Below are 17101 nucleotides of genomic sequence, written 5' to 3'. Positions count from 1 at the left end.
AGGCTCTTCAAATTAAAAGACTTGTCTCGTGTCTATCAGAAGGTTCCTCTCCTGGTCTGCTAAAGGAAAGGAGGCCGGCTGTATGCACTCTCAAGAGTGTGCCAGATGTTGCCAGGAGTGGAAGAATTAATGGGATATGGACACATGCACTGGAGAAGGAGCAGAAGTGGCAGAGGGGTTGAGTCAGGGTTTGCGGGGGTTGGGGGTGTTGACATAGAGGAGGTAAGCCAGAGTGTCACCTCAGATTCTCAGTCTCTCCTGCAACAAGGTCTTTCTTCTGCAAACACAACACTTCAATAGTGCCTGGCACAAAAAGTGAAAATCCAACAAATGATGAATGAATAAATAAACACATGGATGGATAAAAAGGCAGACAAAAAATTTATTGTTGTTTTGAGAAGTATATAAAATCAAAAACCAAACCGTTCTCAAATCTTGGTGGCCCCTGTTGCTCTGAGTCCCTCCACATTCACCAAATCTGTAAGGTTCCCTCAAGTCTCCCTAAGTCTATCAAGCCATCAGTTATGAGGGGAACTTGTGCCCAATTCATGGAAATGGGTATTGAAGAGTCTCCCCCTAGGCAGAATCTGTGCTCAGCTGCCTGCAGGGCCACAGACCCAAGTCCTTGCAACTCCTTGGTGAGACCCTACATGCAAGTCCCCTGACTCAGAGCCTGGTATGAGGGTGTAGAGAGGAGCCCCAGTCTCAGACTTTGCAGCTAGAGAAGTGCTTGATGGTGTCATCTGGGTGGAGCAAGAGTCCTGACCTCTAGGCATGGCAGGACCAAGATCGAGGTGTCAGCAGCCCCCAGAAGGTTGTCTGTACCAGAGAAGGATAGATTGTGAATGAAGTCATTTCTGGTGACCCCTTGGTGCATCCAAGACATGAGAACCACAGGCCCTGGCCCCTGACTTTGGGTGTTGAATTGAGAACCACTGTGGCTGGCTATTGGGTGTGTCCGGCTGGGGATGGGGAACCAACTGGGTGAGGGTTTTGTTCTCTTACCTGGGGCAGGGGACAGTGCCGTCGTGCATACCATTCCTGGCAGTACAGGCTGACTTGGATGCCCTGGCCCAGAAAGAGTAAGGTCCACATCAACACATTCCACGCGGGGCCCGTGTGCCTGTCATTCATTGTGAAGTTCAGTAGCCCTGGTGTAGGAGAAAAAGTTGTCACTCCAGATCCCTGTGCATTGTCTCCCTGGCTTCCCCCCCATCCCAGGGTACTGGGAAGTGGTGGGGCAGGAAGGCCTCATTGGGGAAGACCTTGAACCCAGCTTCAGAAATTCTTGGAGATCTCAAGTGACTCATGTGAAACCAGGATTCCTCAGCTTCCACCTCAATATCCTGGATCTCACAGTGAACCTTCCAACCACATCCCAGTTTTTTCCCCTTGTCTCCATCTATGTCCCCTGTTCAAATACTCTCCAACCAGAAAACTTCTCCCACATCCCTCAAGACACCCCTGTGGCCTCCCTTCCTGTTCCCAAGTCCCTTCCCAACCCACCCGCAAACCCAGCAGCTTCTGGGATCCCCAGAAGCAGGAGGAAGACCTCCTCTCCAGTGGCACAGAGGCCAAGCTCACCCCCAATGACAAGGAAGAGCATCAGCATGACAGGGTAGAAGAATCCCAGGACAAAGCAGAAGATGTACTCATGCACCACTGCAGAGACCAGGAACACGCCCAGCATGGCTGCCCCTCGGCCCCGGCCACCAAGGAGCTGGCAGAGCAAGAAGGGGAGTGGGGAGTGAGTCTCCCTGCACCCCTCCACTAAGAGCCTCCTTTTAAGGAAGCCAGGAAGGAATGTGGAGTGATGGAAAGAATATGGGATCTGGGGTCCAAAGGGCTTAACATCAGTCTTGTTCAACAGCATTGAATTAGCTTATTGGGCCTTGGCAGCAATTTTAAAAAGGGGTATAATAGTCCTTATTTTTCAGGATTAACTGTGCTAATGAAATGCATGTGAAAACTTTTGGTAACTGAAAATTGCTCTACGCATGTTCCTTCAAAGGCTAAGAAGGAAAGAAATATCTTGTGGAGAGGGTGAAATTAGGAGTAAAGAAGGAAGGAAGTTAGGTTGTAAGGAAGACTTTCTGCCTATTGGGTTGGGTAAAATGGAGAAAGGTTGTCTCCAGGGCCCTCAGGTTTGATAAGGAGCTGATGATGCAGCGGGATGGTGGGGGAGGGTGCTCTGGAGAGCCTCTCCTATAGGACCTGAAGGGGTCTGCAGGGCCCGTACCCACAGCCCATCCTGATACACGTAGCTGTACAGCCAGTCGTGGACCACCACGTTCCAAGTGCGGTAGTAGTTGGAGAAGGATGTTGAGTTCCACCAGTCCTGGGGAGGGAGTGGAGTTCGGTGGGGAAAGGAGATAAGCATCCCAGGCCCCAGCTCCTTCCCACTGCCCCCTCTGCCTGTACTCTCTCCCCTGTCACCCCAGCTCCCTCCTGCCCTCTTTCCTACCCCACCATCTTAAGAAGATTCCATGGTACCATCCCCACAAAATCAACCAGCCCTGGCTGGTCAGATAGTGGAGAGGACACATTATTCCTACACCTAAAAACTCCATTGCTTATGTGGGAGCTTAATAGCACAGCTAGGTGACACCCAATCGCCATCATCACCCTAACCCTCCCTAACTCTTCCTGCCTCCAGTTTTCAGGTAGCTCAGGTCCAGGACCCACCCTGTAGAACATCCTGTCTCCAAACCGCAGCATCTCTGCAAAAGCATTGAGCCAGCAGTGCAGGAAGGCGAAGAAGATGAGCAGCAACATGAAGATGCCTGGCAGTGGGGACAAGGGCTGCTGTCCAACCAGCCTGGACCTCCAGGCCGCCCTGCCCAGCAACCAGGGCCCAACTCTTACCAAGCATTCATTAACTGTTCACATATTCATGCATTTGTTAATTCACCCATTTTTTCATGAATATGTTCTTGACATCTACTCCATGCCAGATGTTGGGAATACAAAAATGATTTGCAGGTCTGGGGATACAGCTCAGTTGGTAGAGTGCTTGCCTTGCATCCACAAGGCCCTGGGTTCAATCCCCAGCACCACCACCAAAAAAAAAAAAAAAAAGATTCTCAAAGCCCTGGTCTTTGGGAGTTCTCAGAGTAGTTGGAGAGACACAAACAAAGAGACAGACATGTCCAACCATGTATCAAGGTCAAATGTAATGGCAACTAAGTATGGTGGCCATGGATGTGCTTGGAAGTGCAGAGCAAGGGGTGGGTCACCATAATTGATGGCTGAAAAAGAATAGGCTTAGCAGGGTGATGTGAGATGTCTGTAGTCCCAGCTATTTGGGAGACCGAGGCAGGAGGATCCCTTGAGCCAAGAATCCAAGACCAGCCTGGGTAACATAGTGAGACATCAAAAAATAAAAAATAAATAAATAAAATAAAATAAAGGAAGACTAGGATCACATGGGAAGGGGCCTTGAGTGCCAGGCTAAAGGTTTATTTGTTTGTTTATTTATTTTATGGTGCTGGGGATTAAAACCAGGAATGTGCTACCACTGAGCTATATCCTTAGTCCTTTCTATTTTTTTTAAGAAAAGGTCTTGCCAAGTTGCTAAGTTGTAATCCTCCTGCCTCAGCCTCCTGAGTAGCTGGGATTACAGCGTGGTGGGCCACCAAGCTGAACAGACCAATGGTTTAAATCTCATGCCAACAATGGGAATCAGGTTTTTTGTCTTGTTTTGTTTTGACAAGAAAGTCTGAAACAGGGGCTGGGGTTGTGGCTCAAGGTACAGCGCTCATCTAGCACATGTGAGGCACTGTGTTTGATCCTCAGTACCACATAAAAATAAATAAAATAAAGGCATTGTGTCCAACTACAACTAAAAAAAAAGAAAAGAAATAAAAAGAAAGTCTAAAACAGGCCTTATTTAGTGCAAGAATAGTGATATTTTTGAAGCAAGGGAGAGTATATACAGAAGTTCACCAGGGCATCCATCAGTCCACAGATAGGAGAGGAAAGATTGCGGGGGTAGGGAGACACTTGAGGAGACTGAATGGAGCCAATGGCAATGAGCATGGACAGGCGGGAGAGATGTGAGAGCATCTGGCGAAAGCAAAGAGCGAGGCCTTCCCTGCTAAGCCTTCTCCAGGGCCCAGCCTTCTCCTGCCCACCCTGGATGACTTACCTGGCAGAGTGGCATGCATGATAGAGAGCAACAGGGCCCGCGTGCTGAAGGGCTCCCGGCTCATGTTGGCAAAGATAGGAACACAGAGGCGGCCCAGGATGAAGCAGGCATAGAGCACACAGCCCAGGGCCTACAGAGAGAGTGGGGACATACACTATGAGGGGGTGCTGGCAGCTGGCTCTTTGCCTTGGAATTGAACCTCTGGCCCAGCCTCTCCTCTCTCTTCCCTTGGTACCACCCTCTCCCTCCTCCCCAGGTCTCCCCCAGCCACCATGAATCACAGTTGGCCACCCTTCTCTACCATCTTCTGACCTGGGCAAAGTTCTTGGCCACGTAATTCCACCTGACGCTGGGTGTCCTGTAGCAGCAAAAAGAATAATATGCTTCTTGTCCTTTTGTGTCATTTCTTGCTCAGGCCTGTGGCCCTCTCTCTGCAGCTCCCTCAGTCGCTCAGGCCTGGGTGGATTATCCGGGGGGATAGGGGTCTAGAACATTTTAGACTTTTCATAACAATGACATCAAGTGAAGTTATAGCTTGGGTCTCAACTAAGGTGACTAAACATTGGGAGTTTTCTGGGATGTGTAGAATTTTCAGTATGAAAATCAGAACGGAACTGGGAAAACCAGGACAGTTAATCATCCTAGTGTCAATGATAGGTTGCACAAGGAAAAGGGCTAGTCTACCTCCCATTTATTTCCCATCTTTATTATGGGATGCCTCCTGAGCAAGTGGCCAGTGCCCGGGGTGAGAGATGAGTTAAAGGTCAAGGTGCCTGATAGGCCTGGGCACTTGGGGAGGGGTTGCAGGGTCTTACCTGGGGTAAGTCTCCCGGTAGATGAGTGTGGGGCAGAAAAGGAAGTAGAGGTAGCTGGAGAAACTGGGGGCCCAGATGCCCTCACCTGGGGAGGAATGAGAAGGATCAGGAGGGGGAAGGCAGAGAACAGAGGTGAATGGGCTGCTGGGGAAGGGGATGGGATTGGAGAATAGAGAGACACATAGCACAGGGTAGACGGGTGAGAGGCTGGATATGGGGTCCAGATTCAGGCAGGGAGGAGTAGTTAGGGGGTCAGGAGCTGAATTTGCTATTTCATACCCCCTTTTTTGCTTCCATTCCAGGTACCCCATTTTCTAGCACAGGACCTGCTGTGGCCAGAGCTGCATTTGGCAGCTACAAGTTCCCAGTCTCCTTCCCCTTCTATACTGACTTTCTCATAGAAAGTTCTCAACGCCAGGTCTAAACTCCAGAAATCTTGGGTAACAAAGTGTGGTCTCTCAGAGGTGGGGCCTGAGAACTCTAATGACTAAGGCCTTAGAGCCCAGCTGGAGGCCAGAGCTGTGTCTGCTGGCCAAGAGCAGCTAGGGATCGCAGAGTTTTATGAGCATCCTGTAACTGCTGGCTTCCTTCAACCAGCCAAGAAGGCCAAGTTCATGACAAGGTCAGAGAAAGGCCTCACATCCTCTGGCACGAAGGGTCCCAGGCACAGCCTCTCTCAGGAAGGAGTAACTTTTCATCAGGAGCCTGACCTGGGGTGGAGTAAAAGGGAGGTCAAGTTGCCTTGTGGTTCTGAGCAAATCACTTAACCTCTCTGCTCTCATTTACCACCGAGGCAGACCCCACCCTAGCCTCTCCTGTCCCACTTTACCCCTTCCTCCCAGAAGCCTTCCGTGTTGGACTATCAGATAAAAAGAAAAATATGTCCTCTAAACAGATCAGTCTGCCTCTGTGGTTTGCCCCTTGCCCCTTTAGTTTACTTTTGTTCGGAGCCTGCGGATTCCACAAATCCTCCTAGCTGACTATGCCCCTATTAACTAGCTCCGCGTCCTCTAGCACCATCAAACGCCTCCTTCACATGGGCCACGCCCCTCTTCCAGGCTCACCCTCTGCAGAAATGGCCCTGCTTTTGGCTTGTACCCCTTCCCCCTGCACGCTGGGCTTGCACAGCAGCGGGGCTTGTCCTCACCTGCTCAAAGACTAGGATGCAACGCGAGGCTGGCGGGAGCTCATGCTTCACTGCCACGTGGATTGGGAGCACACAGAGCACCGCAGCGTGGGCAGCCAGCAGCACACAGCCCAGGACCGCCCTCAGCATCCAGGCGCCCCCTGCCCTGGGCCTGGCCCACAGCCGTAGGGCCTGGTAGGGCGCCAGCAGAGTGGCCAGGAACATGGGGACCCACGTCACCAGCGCCAGGGGCAGCTGTCCGAAGCTGAAGATCAGCAGATCAAACTCCAGCACCAGCCTTGGGGGAAGGAGAGACTGTAGACAAAAGTGTAGCCCATCCTGATCCCCGTGCTCTTGAGTCAGAGCTCTTGGAGGATAAGCTTTTGTTGTTGTTTGTTGGTTGGTGCTGGGGATTGAACCCAGGCCTTAAACATACTAGGCGAGTGCCCTACACTGAGCTACATCCCCAGCCCTTTTTACTTTTTTAAATTTTAATATTTATTTTTTAGTTATCAGCGGACACAACATCTTTGTTTGTATGTGGTGCTGAGGATCGAACCCGGGCCGCACGCATGCCAGGCGAGCGCGCTACCGCTTGAGCCACATCCCCAGCCCTACTTTTTTAAATTTTGAAACAGAATCTCACTAAATTGCCCGGGCTGACCTTGAACTTGTGATTGCCCTGGCTCAGTCTCCCTCTTGGCTGGGATTATAGGTGTGTGCCACCACAGCAACAGAGGTGTCTTGGGAAGGCTGTGCATGCCCCATCAGGGAAGGTGGTCAAGATGTCTCTGCTGCCTGGCAAATCTAGCCAGGGCATTGCCTCAGGAGACCCAGCCATGGAATGGATTTGATTCTAAATGATTCTTGGAGGCCTTTGTGAATTTTGTGGTGTTCAGTATTCTGTATATCCCAAATGTTATAGTATGAGGTATTTAGAATTCAACTTTGATTTTCAATAGTTTTGTTTCTTTAGAGTGTCTGCAGTTGTAGACCCATGCTAAAAGAATGTAAATTGTTCAGTGTGTTGCTTCCCTAGGTTAACAGAACATGGTTTATGAGCTGGGATGTGGCTCAGTAGAGCCCTTACCCAGCATGAAGGAGGTCCTGGGTTCCATCCTCAGCATGGGAGATGAGGGAAGGGATATGGTTTATAAAGGTGAAAAATGAGAAACAATCTAAATATCTGTTAATAAAGGACTAAATGAACAAAATCTGGTACCTCCATACTCTGAAGTCGTTAAAAATCAGTGGATTGACATGGAAAAATCCCTAAGAAAGTTGTTCAGTGTAAAAACAAATTGCAAAATAATAGATATAAAACAAGAGTTTATAAAAACTCCCACAACAGGCCTGAGGCTATAGCTCAGCAGTAGCGCACTTGCTTGGCATGTGTGAGGCACTGGGTTCGATTCTCAGCACCGCATATAAATAAATAAAATAAAGGTCTGTCAACAACTAAAACTAACTAAATAAATAATAAAACAAACTCCCACAACATACATCTCTTTGAAGTGTGTGTATGTGTGTGTGTGTGTGCACGCGCATGCATGAAAAATGCTCAAGAAGGACTATCACTTTACAATAAAAAGTGTATTTGAAGTTTGTTTGTGTGTATTTGTGGCACAGGGATCTAACTCAGGGCATGCTAGGTGAGCATAATTGGTCCTCTTTCTTTTACTGCTTCCTAAGCCCAAGTTAAGGTGAGGTCAGGGGGAAGGTGGAAGTCTTGAAAATACAGACCCCAGGAATATGCAGCACTCTGAGGCTCATCATCAGAATAGGGAGGGGATGCTCTGTGGAAAAAACAACTAAGGCATTGCACATGTCTGTCTTCCCCACAAGATCAGCAATGGCTCATGGGAGCCAGTAGGTACTCCATGATGATGAAGGTTACTTGAACAGACCTACTTGGAAAGGAGTGTTTGAGGGTATATGTATAAACACACACCTACATCTGCCTCCAGGCAAGATTACTATTGAGAAGCTGCATGCAGTGGCCACACCTGTAATTCCAGTAGCTCAGAAGGCTGAGGTAGCAGGATCATGAGTTCAAAGCCAGGGCTGGGGATGTGGCTCAGTGGTTAAGTGCCCCTGAGTTCAATCCCTGATACCCCCCAAAAAACAGAAAGAAAAAAAAGTGGGGGCATGGTATCACCAGAATGTCTGGCCTTGGGAAGAGAGACCAAGGGCCATCCAAGGCCAGGGAAGGCAGGAGTACAAAAGTGTTTTATGTGAGAAGTTGGCTGGTGAATGTCCTCAATCAAAGCATATGCCCTTTGGGGTCAGGGGCACATGGAGTACTGGGAGATAGAGGGTCTGATCTGATTGACATGCCTATCCCAGGCAGGAGGGGGGCCTACCTGCCCTCATCAATGAAGTCGATGGCCAGGGTGCTAATGATGAAGACACACAGGCCGGCAATAAACATGTGGTAGATGGTACGGAAATGCTGCACCTCCATCAGCTCACTGGAGAGACAGGGACCTAAGGTCAGTGTGGGACAGCCCTCGGGGTCATATGGACTAGATCAAGTACTGTACACAGAAGGACATGGGGGCTACTGATCCAGAACTTCCAGCTAAGTTCTGAGATATGGCTGAGACTTCTCGTCCAGGTCTCCTTTCTTCTACAAGCATATCCAGGCCAAACAGTGGGGGAACTGAGCCTTAGAAACCCTCTCCGATTCTCCCCACAAACCACCTAGAGCCTAGGAATAAGAATCAAGGTATCCTTGATCCCCAGTTGAAGCTCTTTCTTTTCCTCCTGTTCTTATTTCCCCCCGACTTACTCAAGCAAGGATTTGCGGACGACGAAAACTTTCCGTCTTCCAAAGGATGGCTTCTGGGTCCTGAATTAAAACAGTTGGTTAGGGTCAGGCTCCAAAGGAAGAAGGCAGTGGGCAGAGGACAGCTTCATGCAGAAGGTCAGTACGTGTGAGCCCAGGGTAGTATCAGGTGAAAATCAGGATCAGGGCAGAGCAAGGCAGAGAAGGTGGAGGTTAGTATCAGGGAGTCAGGGCAATGGGGGGAGAAGTGGGGAGCCTGAGGTCAAGGCCATGCTAAAGCTGGCAAAAGGTACAAGTTTGTGGCTCAGGGTCCTTCTGAGCACCCTGCAGTCATTCCCCAGTTTTCTGGATCCTCAGACTCACTTGCTTAAGGGAGCTGGGTGAGGGGAGGGCAGAGGTCTGTCTTGTGGTGGGTGGGATTGTATGGCCTCCCATATGGCCCGATCCAGCAGCTCCACCAGCTTTTCCTGTGCTTGCTCCAACAATTGCATCTTCACTGCCTACAGGACAAAAGTCCACTGTTCCTCCAGCCAGCCGGATTTCTTTCCACTTACCAGACATTTACCTAGCTTCTCTCTATGCCAAGTGATAGGGGTAGAAAGATGACAAGCCATGCCCAGAGATTCCCCAGCCATTTGCCTCCTGGCTTCCTGTGACATCAGTGAGAATCAAGAATGACCACAGAGCAGGGCGGGGTAGCACACTCCTGTAATCCCAGTGGCTCAGGAGGCTGAGGCAGGACGATCACGAGTTCAAAGCCAGCCTCAATAATGGTGAGGCACTAAGCAACTCAATGAGACCTTGTCTCTAAATAAAATACAAAATAGGCCTGGGGTTGTGGCTCAGTGACTGAGTGCCCCTGAGTTCAATCCCTGGTATCCCCCTTTCCCCCAAAAAAGGGAATGACCAGAGGAGCAATGCTCCTCCCACTTCCTGGGTCTGAATTTCTACCAGGTCATTTCTGATCCTTATTTGCTTACCTCTGACCTCTAACCTCACTAATACTCTATATGCTGACTTTTGTCCCATCCTGGAGAACCTGTATTTCAAAGTCTGCCATCTTAACCCTTAATTCCAACCTAATGTTTGTTGTTTGCAGTACTGGGGATTAAACACAGGGGCACTCTACCACTAAGCCCTTTTAAGTTTTTGAGACAGAGTCTCACTAAGTTGCCCAGCTGGCCTCAAACTTGTAATCCTCCTGCCTCAGCCTCCCAAGTCACTGGGACTACAGGTATGAGTCACTGTGCTGGGCTCTAATCTGAACTTTGTACTTGAGAACAAATCATCTTTATCACCAAGCCAGTCCTCTCCCTTCCTTGCCTCCTGCCACCCCAAGGACCTGTCCATCTTGACCCCAGGTCTCTGAGGTCCCTCACCTCCATATGTCGGGTCCATTGCACCAAGTCTGGGGCTCTGTGCGTCTCAGTGTTTCCTAGGAGGAGGGGGTCAAAGGGAACACTCAAGGGGGGAGGAGTTAGGGTTCTGTAGACCCAGGGGTATTCTTTGTACAGGAAACACCTCTGTAGCTTAGCAGCCTCCCCTCTGCCCAATCAGTCACTATCTAGTATCTCTGGTGGGGCAACTAGAAGAGGAAGTTATTTTTGTAGATGAAGAGGCCATTGGCAAGAGGGATATGATGACATTATTGGAAACAGGGGCCCCAGGGAATACGAAGCTATTCCATTATCCTCTCTGGTTAAAGGGTCAGAAAGACATGAGAAGGCCACCTTTCTGAATGCCCCTTTTCTCCTCCACATCTAGGCTGAGCCGTGTGGGACAGACACCAGCATCTGCCTTCCCTTCCTCCCAGGACAAGGGGAAGGGTTGAAGTTAGCCGGTAGGAGGCCCCGCACAACAGTGCATCCCCACCCCTGAGCTTTGTGCCCTCCCTGAGGGTGGCTCACCTTCTCCAGAGGGTCGCTCCTCCGGTTCCCCTCCCAGCCCTTCTCTCCTCCGCAAATGAGTCCCCATTGGTTCCATATGCCAGTCTGAGTGGGCAGCAAGTGGCTGTGGCCTGTGCTCCCTCCTTTCCTTCACAGCCCGCCTGCCGAGCTCTTGTCCCACTCAGCTCAGCTGGCAGCTCCAGAGGCTAAAGTCCTTTCAGGTGGAGGGAACCTCCAGGACACAATAGGTTATCTCAAGACAGGGCTTCTCAGGGCCAGTTCTGCCCTGCTGGCTGTCACCGAGAGGGCCTCATCCCCCCAACACCACCACCCAGTCACTCAGCTCCAAACCTGCTATCCCTCCCACGGGAGTGTTGGCTCTGTATGAGGCTGGAAGGGGGACTTTGCCTCTCTGAGGCTTATCACTTATCACAGTTTGCTTTCCAGTCATTCTCCCATAGGCTTGAAGGTCAGGGAGGAGTTAAAAACATCTTCCTGTAACAGTGCATTCAGCCTCCTGAGACCGTGAGATGAGGTGGGCAATAATATTCTGATGGGGGGGTGGTACGCATGACCACCTCTAGGAAATGTTGGGTGCTAGGGCCCCTGATTGTCAGCTCTGTCCTACACCTGCTTGGGTTAACAGGCAGAAGGGAAACCAAACAAGTTTTTACTTGACACTGAAGAACCAGATGTAAACTTCTCTCTATTATTTACTAGCCCTGTAATTCCAGGCAAATGACACAAAAAATTTAAGCTTCCTTTGAAAAATGGAGGCAAAAACTCCCTATCTCACGAGGTTATTGGAAGCCCAAAATAAGTAGTCCAAGTCAAAATCACACAGCTCAGTCCTGATCCATGGAAATGGGCTCAATAAATATTTTCCTTCCTCTTTTTGTAGTAACAAATGGGTGTTTTGAGAATTTTTCTTTGATGAGTTCCTGTTGGGGATTAACTATTAATCCTTCCCCTCCCCCATGTCCGAAGATCATTGTTGGAAATTAGGTCACGACCTCTGATGGAGGCCATGATTTCAGTGTCTCCCTTCTCTCTACCTCCCAGTGGAGAGCTGAAGGAGGCTTGACAGCGCCATGCGGTGCTACTTGCTGTGTCCTGCAAGTCCTCCCAAGTGCAGTGCGAGGAACTGAAGATAGTACATAGGGAAGGGGGACATGGTATGAGTGGGCTGCTGTGGGAGACAGGGCCTGGGGCTTTAGAACAGTGAGAGGTGGACACAGAGACACAGGCCTGAGACCCCCAACACAGCTTTATTAACCTCCCAGGCTGATACCAACAATTATTTCAACTAGATGTGAAATAGGACCCAGGAGTGAGGGGGACAATGACACAGGGCCTGAAGGTGTATGGTGGGACTCAAAGCCCCTGAGTTACTTATCACTTAATAACCCAAGATGACAGCCCCACGCTCCTGCCACTGGCCCTGCTGCTCCCCACCCTGCTTTAGCCACTGCCCCCTGTGTGACAGAGGGAGCTTCCATTGCCATCTGGAGACCCGGGTAGAGGCTGGCCCATCCGATCCACACACCAGCAGGGGCCTCGGCGCTGTCCCTGGGAGGAACGACACTGGGGAGAGAGGCACACAGATGAAGGGTGAGGCCTGAGGTGGGAAGGAACTCTTCAGCCTGAGTATTCAGAAATACCTCAGGTTCCTCAGGACAGTAGGGCCCTGGTTTCCCTTCCCCCTCTTCACCCACTAAGTTGTGCCCATTCTGCTAGGACAGAAAATAGTTTTCAAGTATGACTCCCAAACCAACAGCACCAATAGCACTAGGGTATGTATTAGATATATAAATTCTCAGACCCTACCCCAGACCTACTGAGTCCGGACTCTGCAGGTAGAGCTTAGCCATCTGTGTTCCCAAGCCTTCCAGATGATTCTGGGCCTCAAGTTTGAGAGCTACTGAGAGGCCACTCCTTGGGGACTTTAAGTCCTCTACCACAATGTATAGTTAGATATTCTTTTTTTTTTTTTTTTTTTTCTTCAGTGCTGGGGATTAAATCCAGGACCTTGTGCATGCTGGGCAAGAGCTCTACCACTGAAGCACAATCCTCAGCCCTAATTATTCTTTATGTTTGTGTGGGTGCTAAAGTTGGAAATCCTGATAGGCAGGGACAGTGTCTTATTTAGGCAACTCTGTAAGTGCCCCTCCCCATTCCTTGTACTGGGGAGGAAAGGCCTCATCTTACCTGCCGCTTCCGATAGAAGCCTCGATGGTCACAATTTGGTACATAGAGGGTGTGAGACCCTCTGAAGACCTCAGTCTGGAGTTGCTGTAGCACTGAGTCCAGGTGTCTGCGGCAGGGGCCCTAGGGGAGGGAGAGCGGTGGCTCAGGGCCCCACAAGCCAGGATCCCCCAGACCAACACTGGAGACTTATCCAAGCTGCCAGAAGCAGTCTGAGATAGAAGTCTCCAGGGTTCCCCACCTCTCCTGCTCCTACCATCTCAGTTTCTTGGACACCCCCAGGATTGTGCCGAGCGGGAGTGGTGGAGGTCCCTGGATTCTTCTGGTGGTCTCTGCGGTTCACGTCCTGTGGATGAGTGGTGCCTCCTTGGGGTTTACTCTCCTTCGGATTCTCTATGGCCACAGAAAGAACAAAGAGGCAAAAGATCAGCTAGGAGCCATGCAGAGAAGAGTCCTGTCCACCCCTATCCACTGGAACGAAGGAACAGAGGGCCTTAAGGTGTAGGAGAAAAAACCATGGGAGGTTAGAAGCTGGTTCCTCTGCCTCATCCTAGCCAGTTTCTTTCTCTGAAAACAGTTATATTACTTTTACTGACATTATATCCCCAAAGTAATTTTATTTATTTATGTATTTATTTATTTTGGGGCCGGTGATTAAACCTAGGAGTGCTCAACTACTGAGTCACATCTCCACCCGTTTTTATTTTTCATGTTTTTTTAAAGAGAGAGAGAGACAGAGACAGAGAGACAGAGAGAAAGAGAGAATTTTAATATTTATTTTTTAGTTTTCGGCGGACACAACATCTTTGTTTGTATGGGGTGCTGAAGATCGAACCCGGGCCGCACGCATGCCAGGCGAGTGCTCTACCGCTTGAGCCACATCCCCAGCCCCTATTTTTCATTTTTTAAAAATATTTTTTAGTTGTAGATTGACACAATATCTTTTATTTGTTTATTTATTTATTTAACATGGAACTGGGAATCAAACCCAGGGCCTTACCCGTGTGAGGCAAGTGCTCTACCACTAAGCTACAACCCCAACCTTTTATTTTTCATTTTGAGACAGGGTATTGCTAAGTTGCTTAGGGCCTTGCTAAATTGCTGAGGCTGGCTTTGAACTTGTGATTTTTTTCTGTCTCAACTCAGCCCCTAAAGTCAATGGGATTATAGGTGTATGCCACTGCACCTGGCTTCTCAGGGTAATTTTTTTTTTTTGGTACCAGGGATTGAACTCAGGGGCACTTGACCACTGAGCCACAACCCCAGCCCTATTTTTTGTATTTTATTTAGAGACAGGGTTTCGGGCTTGGGATGTAGCTCAGCTGGTAGAGTGCTTGCCTTGCATTCACTAAGGCCCTGGTTCAATTCCCAGCACCACACACACAAAAAAGAATATGAATCTAGAGACAGGGTTTCACTGAGTTGCTTAGCACCTTGATCTTGCTAAGGCTAGCTTTTAACTCGCAATCCTACTGCCTCAGCATCCCCAGCCACTGGAATTACAGGCATGTGCCACTGTGCCCGGCTCCCAGAGTAATTTTTTATTTTATTTTATTATTATTATTTTTTAATTTTTTAGGTGTAGATGGACACAACACAATGCTTTTATTTTTATGTGATGCTGAGGATCGAACCCGGGTCCCGCCCGTGCTATGCGGGCGGTCTACCGCTGAGCCACAATCCCAGCCCCCAGAGTAATTTTAAGGCTTATAAAGAAGAGGCATTTTGAAAAACAAACAAACAAACAAAAACAAAACAAATTTTTCACTACTGGTTTTTTTGAGGCTTTTAAGCTATAGGTGAAAAGACCTGGCTGTTCCAACAGAAGCCACAAGGGGGTGCACCAAGACAGGAAGATGGGGCAGGAAAGCAATGATGTAGGAGGGGATCAACAGGGACCCAAATGGAATGTATGTCCTGGCTGTGACCCTGCTGTGACTCAACCTACCCCTCCCAAGTTTGACATGTGATTTCTTTGGGGGCACTGCAGTGGATACCTCTCCCTTCTGTTCCCCTGTGGCTCAGTTCAGCTCAACCTTATTAGTCCCAGGAGCATGTGGATTCAGCCCTTAGCCATGATGCGAAGAAAGTTACAAAGGTACAAGGAATGAGGGGTTTCCAACCTGTGGGTTGCTCTTACTCTAGAAAAAGTTTCTGATGAGAGAGGTGCTCCTGTGGAGCGTCCAGGAATAGAAAAAGGTAAGAAATAATCCTAGATTAAGGCAGGGAAGGGAGAATGCACTGCTTGAAATTTGCCCCAGCTATAAATAAAATTAGATATTGGAAGGAATGCAGGGATGGTCTTTCCCTCTCCATGCCCAGGGACAAGCTCTCATCTGCTTTCACTACCAGCGACCCAATCCGACTCTAACCCTTCTTCCTCTGGTTACCCTATCTTTTTAAGACCCAGCATTTAGTACCTCAAACTGCCTTCTTTGACCCACTCTAATCGCCCCTTCCAGGAGGACCTCTGGAAGCCTGGACTCAGGCACTTGGGATTGAAAGAGACTCCAGTTTCATTTCTCATCCCTCCCATGAAATAAATCAGGAACTCAGATGCTCTGGGATGGGGGCACTTGCATTTCCTGCTTCCTCCCATCTCCCTGTTGCCCCCCATCTTTTGAGAGCTGACTCACTTTGGTCCCACCCACCCAATGACTCAGCCTCCTTTGCTCTTCCCTGGGGTAGGGCTGGGTGGGGAGCTCGAGTGGAGGGTTTTGAGCAAGTTTAAATCATAAGCATGGTTTGGCAAATTCCCTCTTTTCCCACCGCCTTCTTCCTCCCCAGGCTCTCCAGGGCCTACCCACTCTCCCGGTGTAGTCTGGTACAGCTCTGGTCATCTTCTCCTCTAGACCTCAAGTTCAGGTGCTTCCAACTCCGGCATTAGGAGGAAAGCAACTATTGCTCAATGTGCAGAATTTGGGTGTCTGGGGTTCCCTTCCCTCCTCCGAAAGGAAGGAAGCTGGGTCCTGTCTCCAGCTTGGGCATCCAGGGTTGAAGGAGCTGGGGCCCGTGGGACGGCTCTAAAACCCTCTATCCTCCTCCCCAGCCCTTTCCCTCAAGGGAGAATAAATAGAAGGAGCAAAAAAGGAAAGTTAAGAGTTCATTTTCCTACTATATTCCCAGATCCCCTAGCCACACCTCAGCCTTCTGTTCCCTGCACTTGCCCCTTACCCCCAGAGTGTGCCCCTCTCCTAAGGTCAGGGAGGAAGAAGCAGCACCGGCCAGGATCTACAGGCTCGCAGGGCTGTTCGCCGCATCTCTAGATCGGCGCGGGGAGAAGTGCGGGTCTCAGGTGGGCGGGGCAGGGGCGGAGCGCGGACTCACCAGCGGCTGCCCGGGCCGGGCTGCAGCGGCCCCGGCCCAGCAGCAACGCCCGCAAAGGCGCCTCCTCGTCCTTGTGCGGCTGGCACTGTAGTCCCGCGGCGCAGTTAGGAGTGTAGACCCCACACTGCTGCCCCTCTCTCCTGAGACAGCCCCCGGTTTCTTCACAGCCCTCCGCCGGCGGTCCCTCATCCTCTTGCACGCAGCCCCCAGGACATCCCGCCTGCATCCCCTGCCCGCAGCCTGGGCACTGCGCCAAGGCGCCTGTTGGGCGGGCAACAAGCAGTAGAGTTAGCAGCAGCAGCGGTGGCAGCAGCCTGTGGGGGGTCATCGTCAGGATTTTTGCCCCGTCCACTCCTTCCAGAGCAGTCGTAGAGCAGCTCTGCCCGTTGCCGCCCCTCTGCCTTAAGTAGCCGTCGGTCAGGGGCCGGCCCTTTAAGAGCCAGGTGAAGGGGGGTTGGGGAGAAGGCAGAGGCTTTCCCTAAACTGGGTGGGACTGGAGAGCCCCCCCCACCACCTGGGTCCTCCCCACTCTTCTCTCCCCGCTCCCTTCCCAGTTTCTGTTTACTTCCCAAATTGCTCTGATTTTTCTTGCTTTGTTCCTGGGAATCTCGCCCGGAATTTGGGAGCTGTACAGCTGGCTGGAGGGACTGGAGGGTGGGGAGGAGTGGAAGAAGGGAAGGACTGGAGTGAGATGAGGGGCAAACCTGAAATCCAGTTTGTGTGTATGTGTAGGAGTATGAAAGGCACGTGGGGTCTCCTGTTTGGAGTGAGAAGATGGGGGGCTTAAAAAACGAACCGACAAGGGAC

The 17101-nt window shown here is 50.2% G+C and overlaps 2 protein-coding genes across 4 annotated transcripts; both read right to left on the bottom strand.

Annotated features, from left to right (window-relative positions):
* Window positions 1-358: 358 nt before the first annotated feature.
* Window positions 359-11297, bottom strand: Soat2 (sterol O-acyltransferase 2). 3 transcript variants are annotated; one of them, XM_015493518.2, is made up of 15 exons: window positions 10784-11289; window positions 10256-10311; window positions 9240-9376; window positions 8880-8939; window positions 8452-8559; window positions 6110-6386; window positions 5603-5672; window positions 4963-5047; window positions 4460-4505; window positions 4148-4277; window positions 2686-2783; window positions 2240-2338; window positions 1585-1720; window positions 1006-1151; window positions 359-819 (listed from the first exon to the last, which is right to left on the bottom strand). In XM_015493518.2, exons 1-15 carry the CDS (start codon window positions 10857-10859, stop codon window positions 769-771), a joined length of 1575 nt encoding a protein of 524 aa, XP_015349004.1. In that variant the 5' UTR covers window positions 10860-11289; the 3' UTR covers window positions 359-768. The 3 variants fall into 3 exon arrangements, with proteins under 3 accessions (XP_015349004.1, XP_048658751.1, XP_048658752.1); XM_048802794.1 differs by lacking the exon at window positions 8452-8559 and having other exon boundaries at window positions 10784-11297; XM_048802795.1 differs by lacking the exon at window positions 10256-10311 and having other exon boundaries at window positions 10784-11293.
* Window positions 11298-12011: 714 nt separating this feature from the next.
* Igfbp6 (insulin like growth factor binding protein 6) lies at window positions 12012-16851 on the bottom strand. The gene is made up of 4 exons (XM_015493516.2): window positions 16295-16851; window positions 13224-13360; window positions 12971-13090; window positions 12012-12346 (listed from the first exon to the last, which is right to left on the bottom strand). The coding sequence occupies exons 1-4, from the start codon at window positions 16620-16622 to the stop codon at window positions 12224-12226; spliced, it is 708 nt and encodes a 235-aa protein (XP_015349002.1). The 5' UTR covers window positions 16623-16851; the 3' UTR covers window positions 12012-12223.
* Window positions 16852-17101: the final 250 nt, after the last annotated feature.

Source organism: Marmota marmota, unplaced genomic scaffold (assembly GCF_001458135.2).
Source record: "Marmota marmota marmota unplaced genomic scaffold, marMar, whole genome shotgun sequence".
Lineage (NCBI taxonomy): Eukaryota > Metazoa > Chordata > Mammalia > Rodentia > Sciuridae > Marmota > Marmota marmota.
This window is presented reverse-complemented; position numbering and strand designations above follow the sequence as displayed.

Excerpts from the sequence above, each read along its gene's own strand:
- Soat2 (XM_015493518.2), bottom strand. The coding sequence starts at position 10,859 with ATGGAACCAATGGGGACTCATTTGCGGAGGAGAGAAGGGCTGGGAGGG. Across the intron at positions 5,673-6,109 it reads GCATCCTAGTCTTTGAGCAG|GTCAGGCTCCTGATGAAAAG; the intron begins GTGAGGACAAGC and ends ACTCCACCCCAG. Across the intron at positions 4,506-4,962 it reads TACCGGGAGACTTACCCCAG|GACACCCAGCGTCAGGTGGA; the intron begins GTAAGACCCTGC and ends TTGCTGCTACAG.
- Igfbp6 (XM_015493516.2), bottom strand. The coding sequence starts at position 16,622 with ATGACCCCCCACAGGCTGCTGCCACCGCTGCTGCTGCTAACTCTACTG. Across the intron at positions 13,091-13,223 it reads GTGTCCAAGAAACTGAGATG|GGCCCCTGCCGCAGACACCT; the intron begins GTAGGAGCAGGA and ends TCCCTCCCCTAG. Across the intron at positions 12,347-12,970 it reads GCTTCTATCGGAAGCGGCAG|TGTCGTTCCTCCCAGGGACA; the intron begins GTAAGATGAGGC and ends CTCTCTCCCCAG.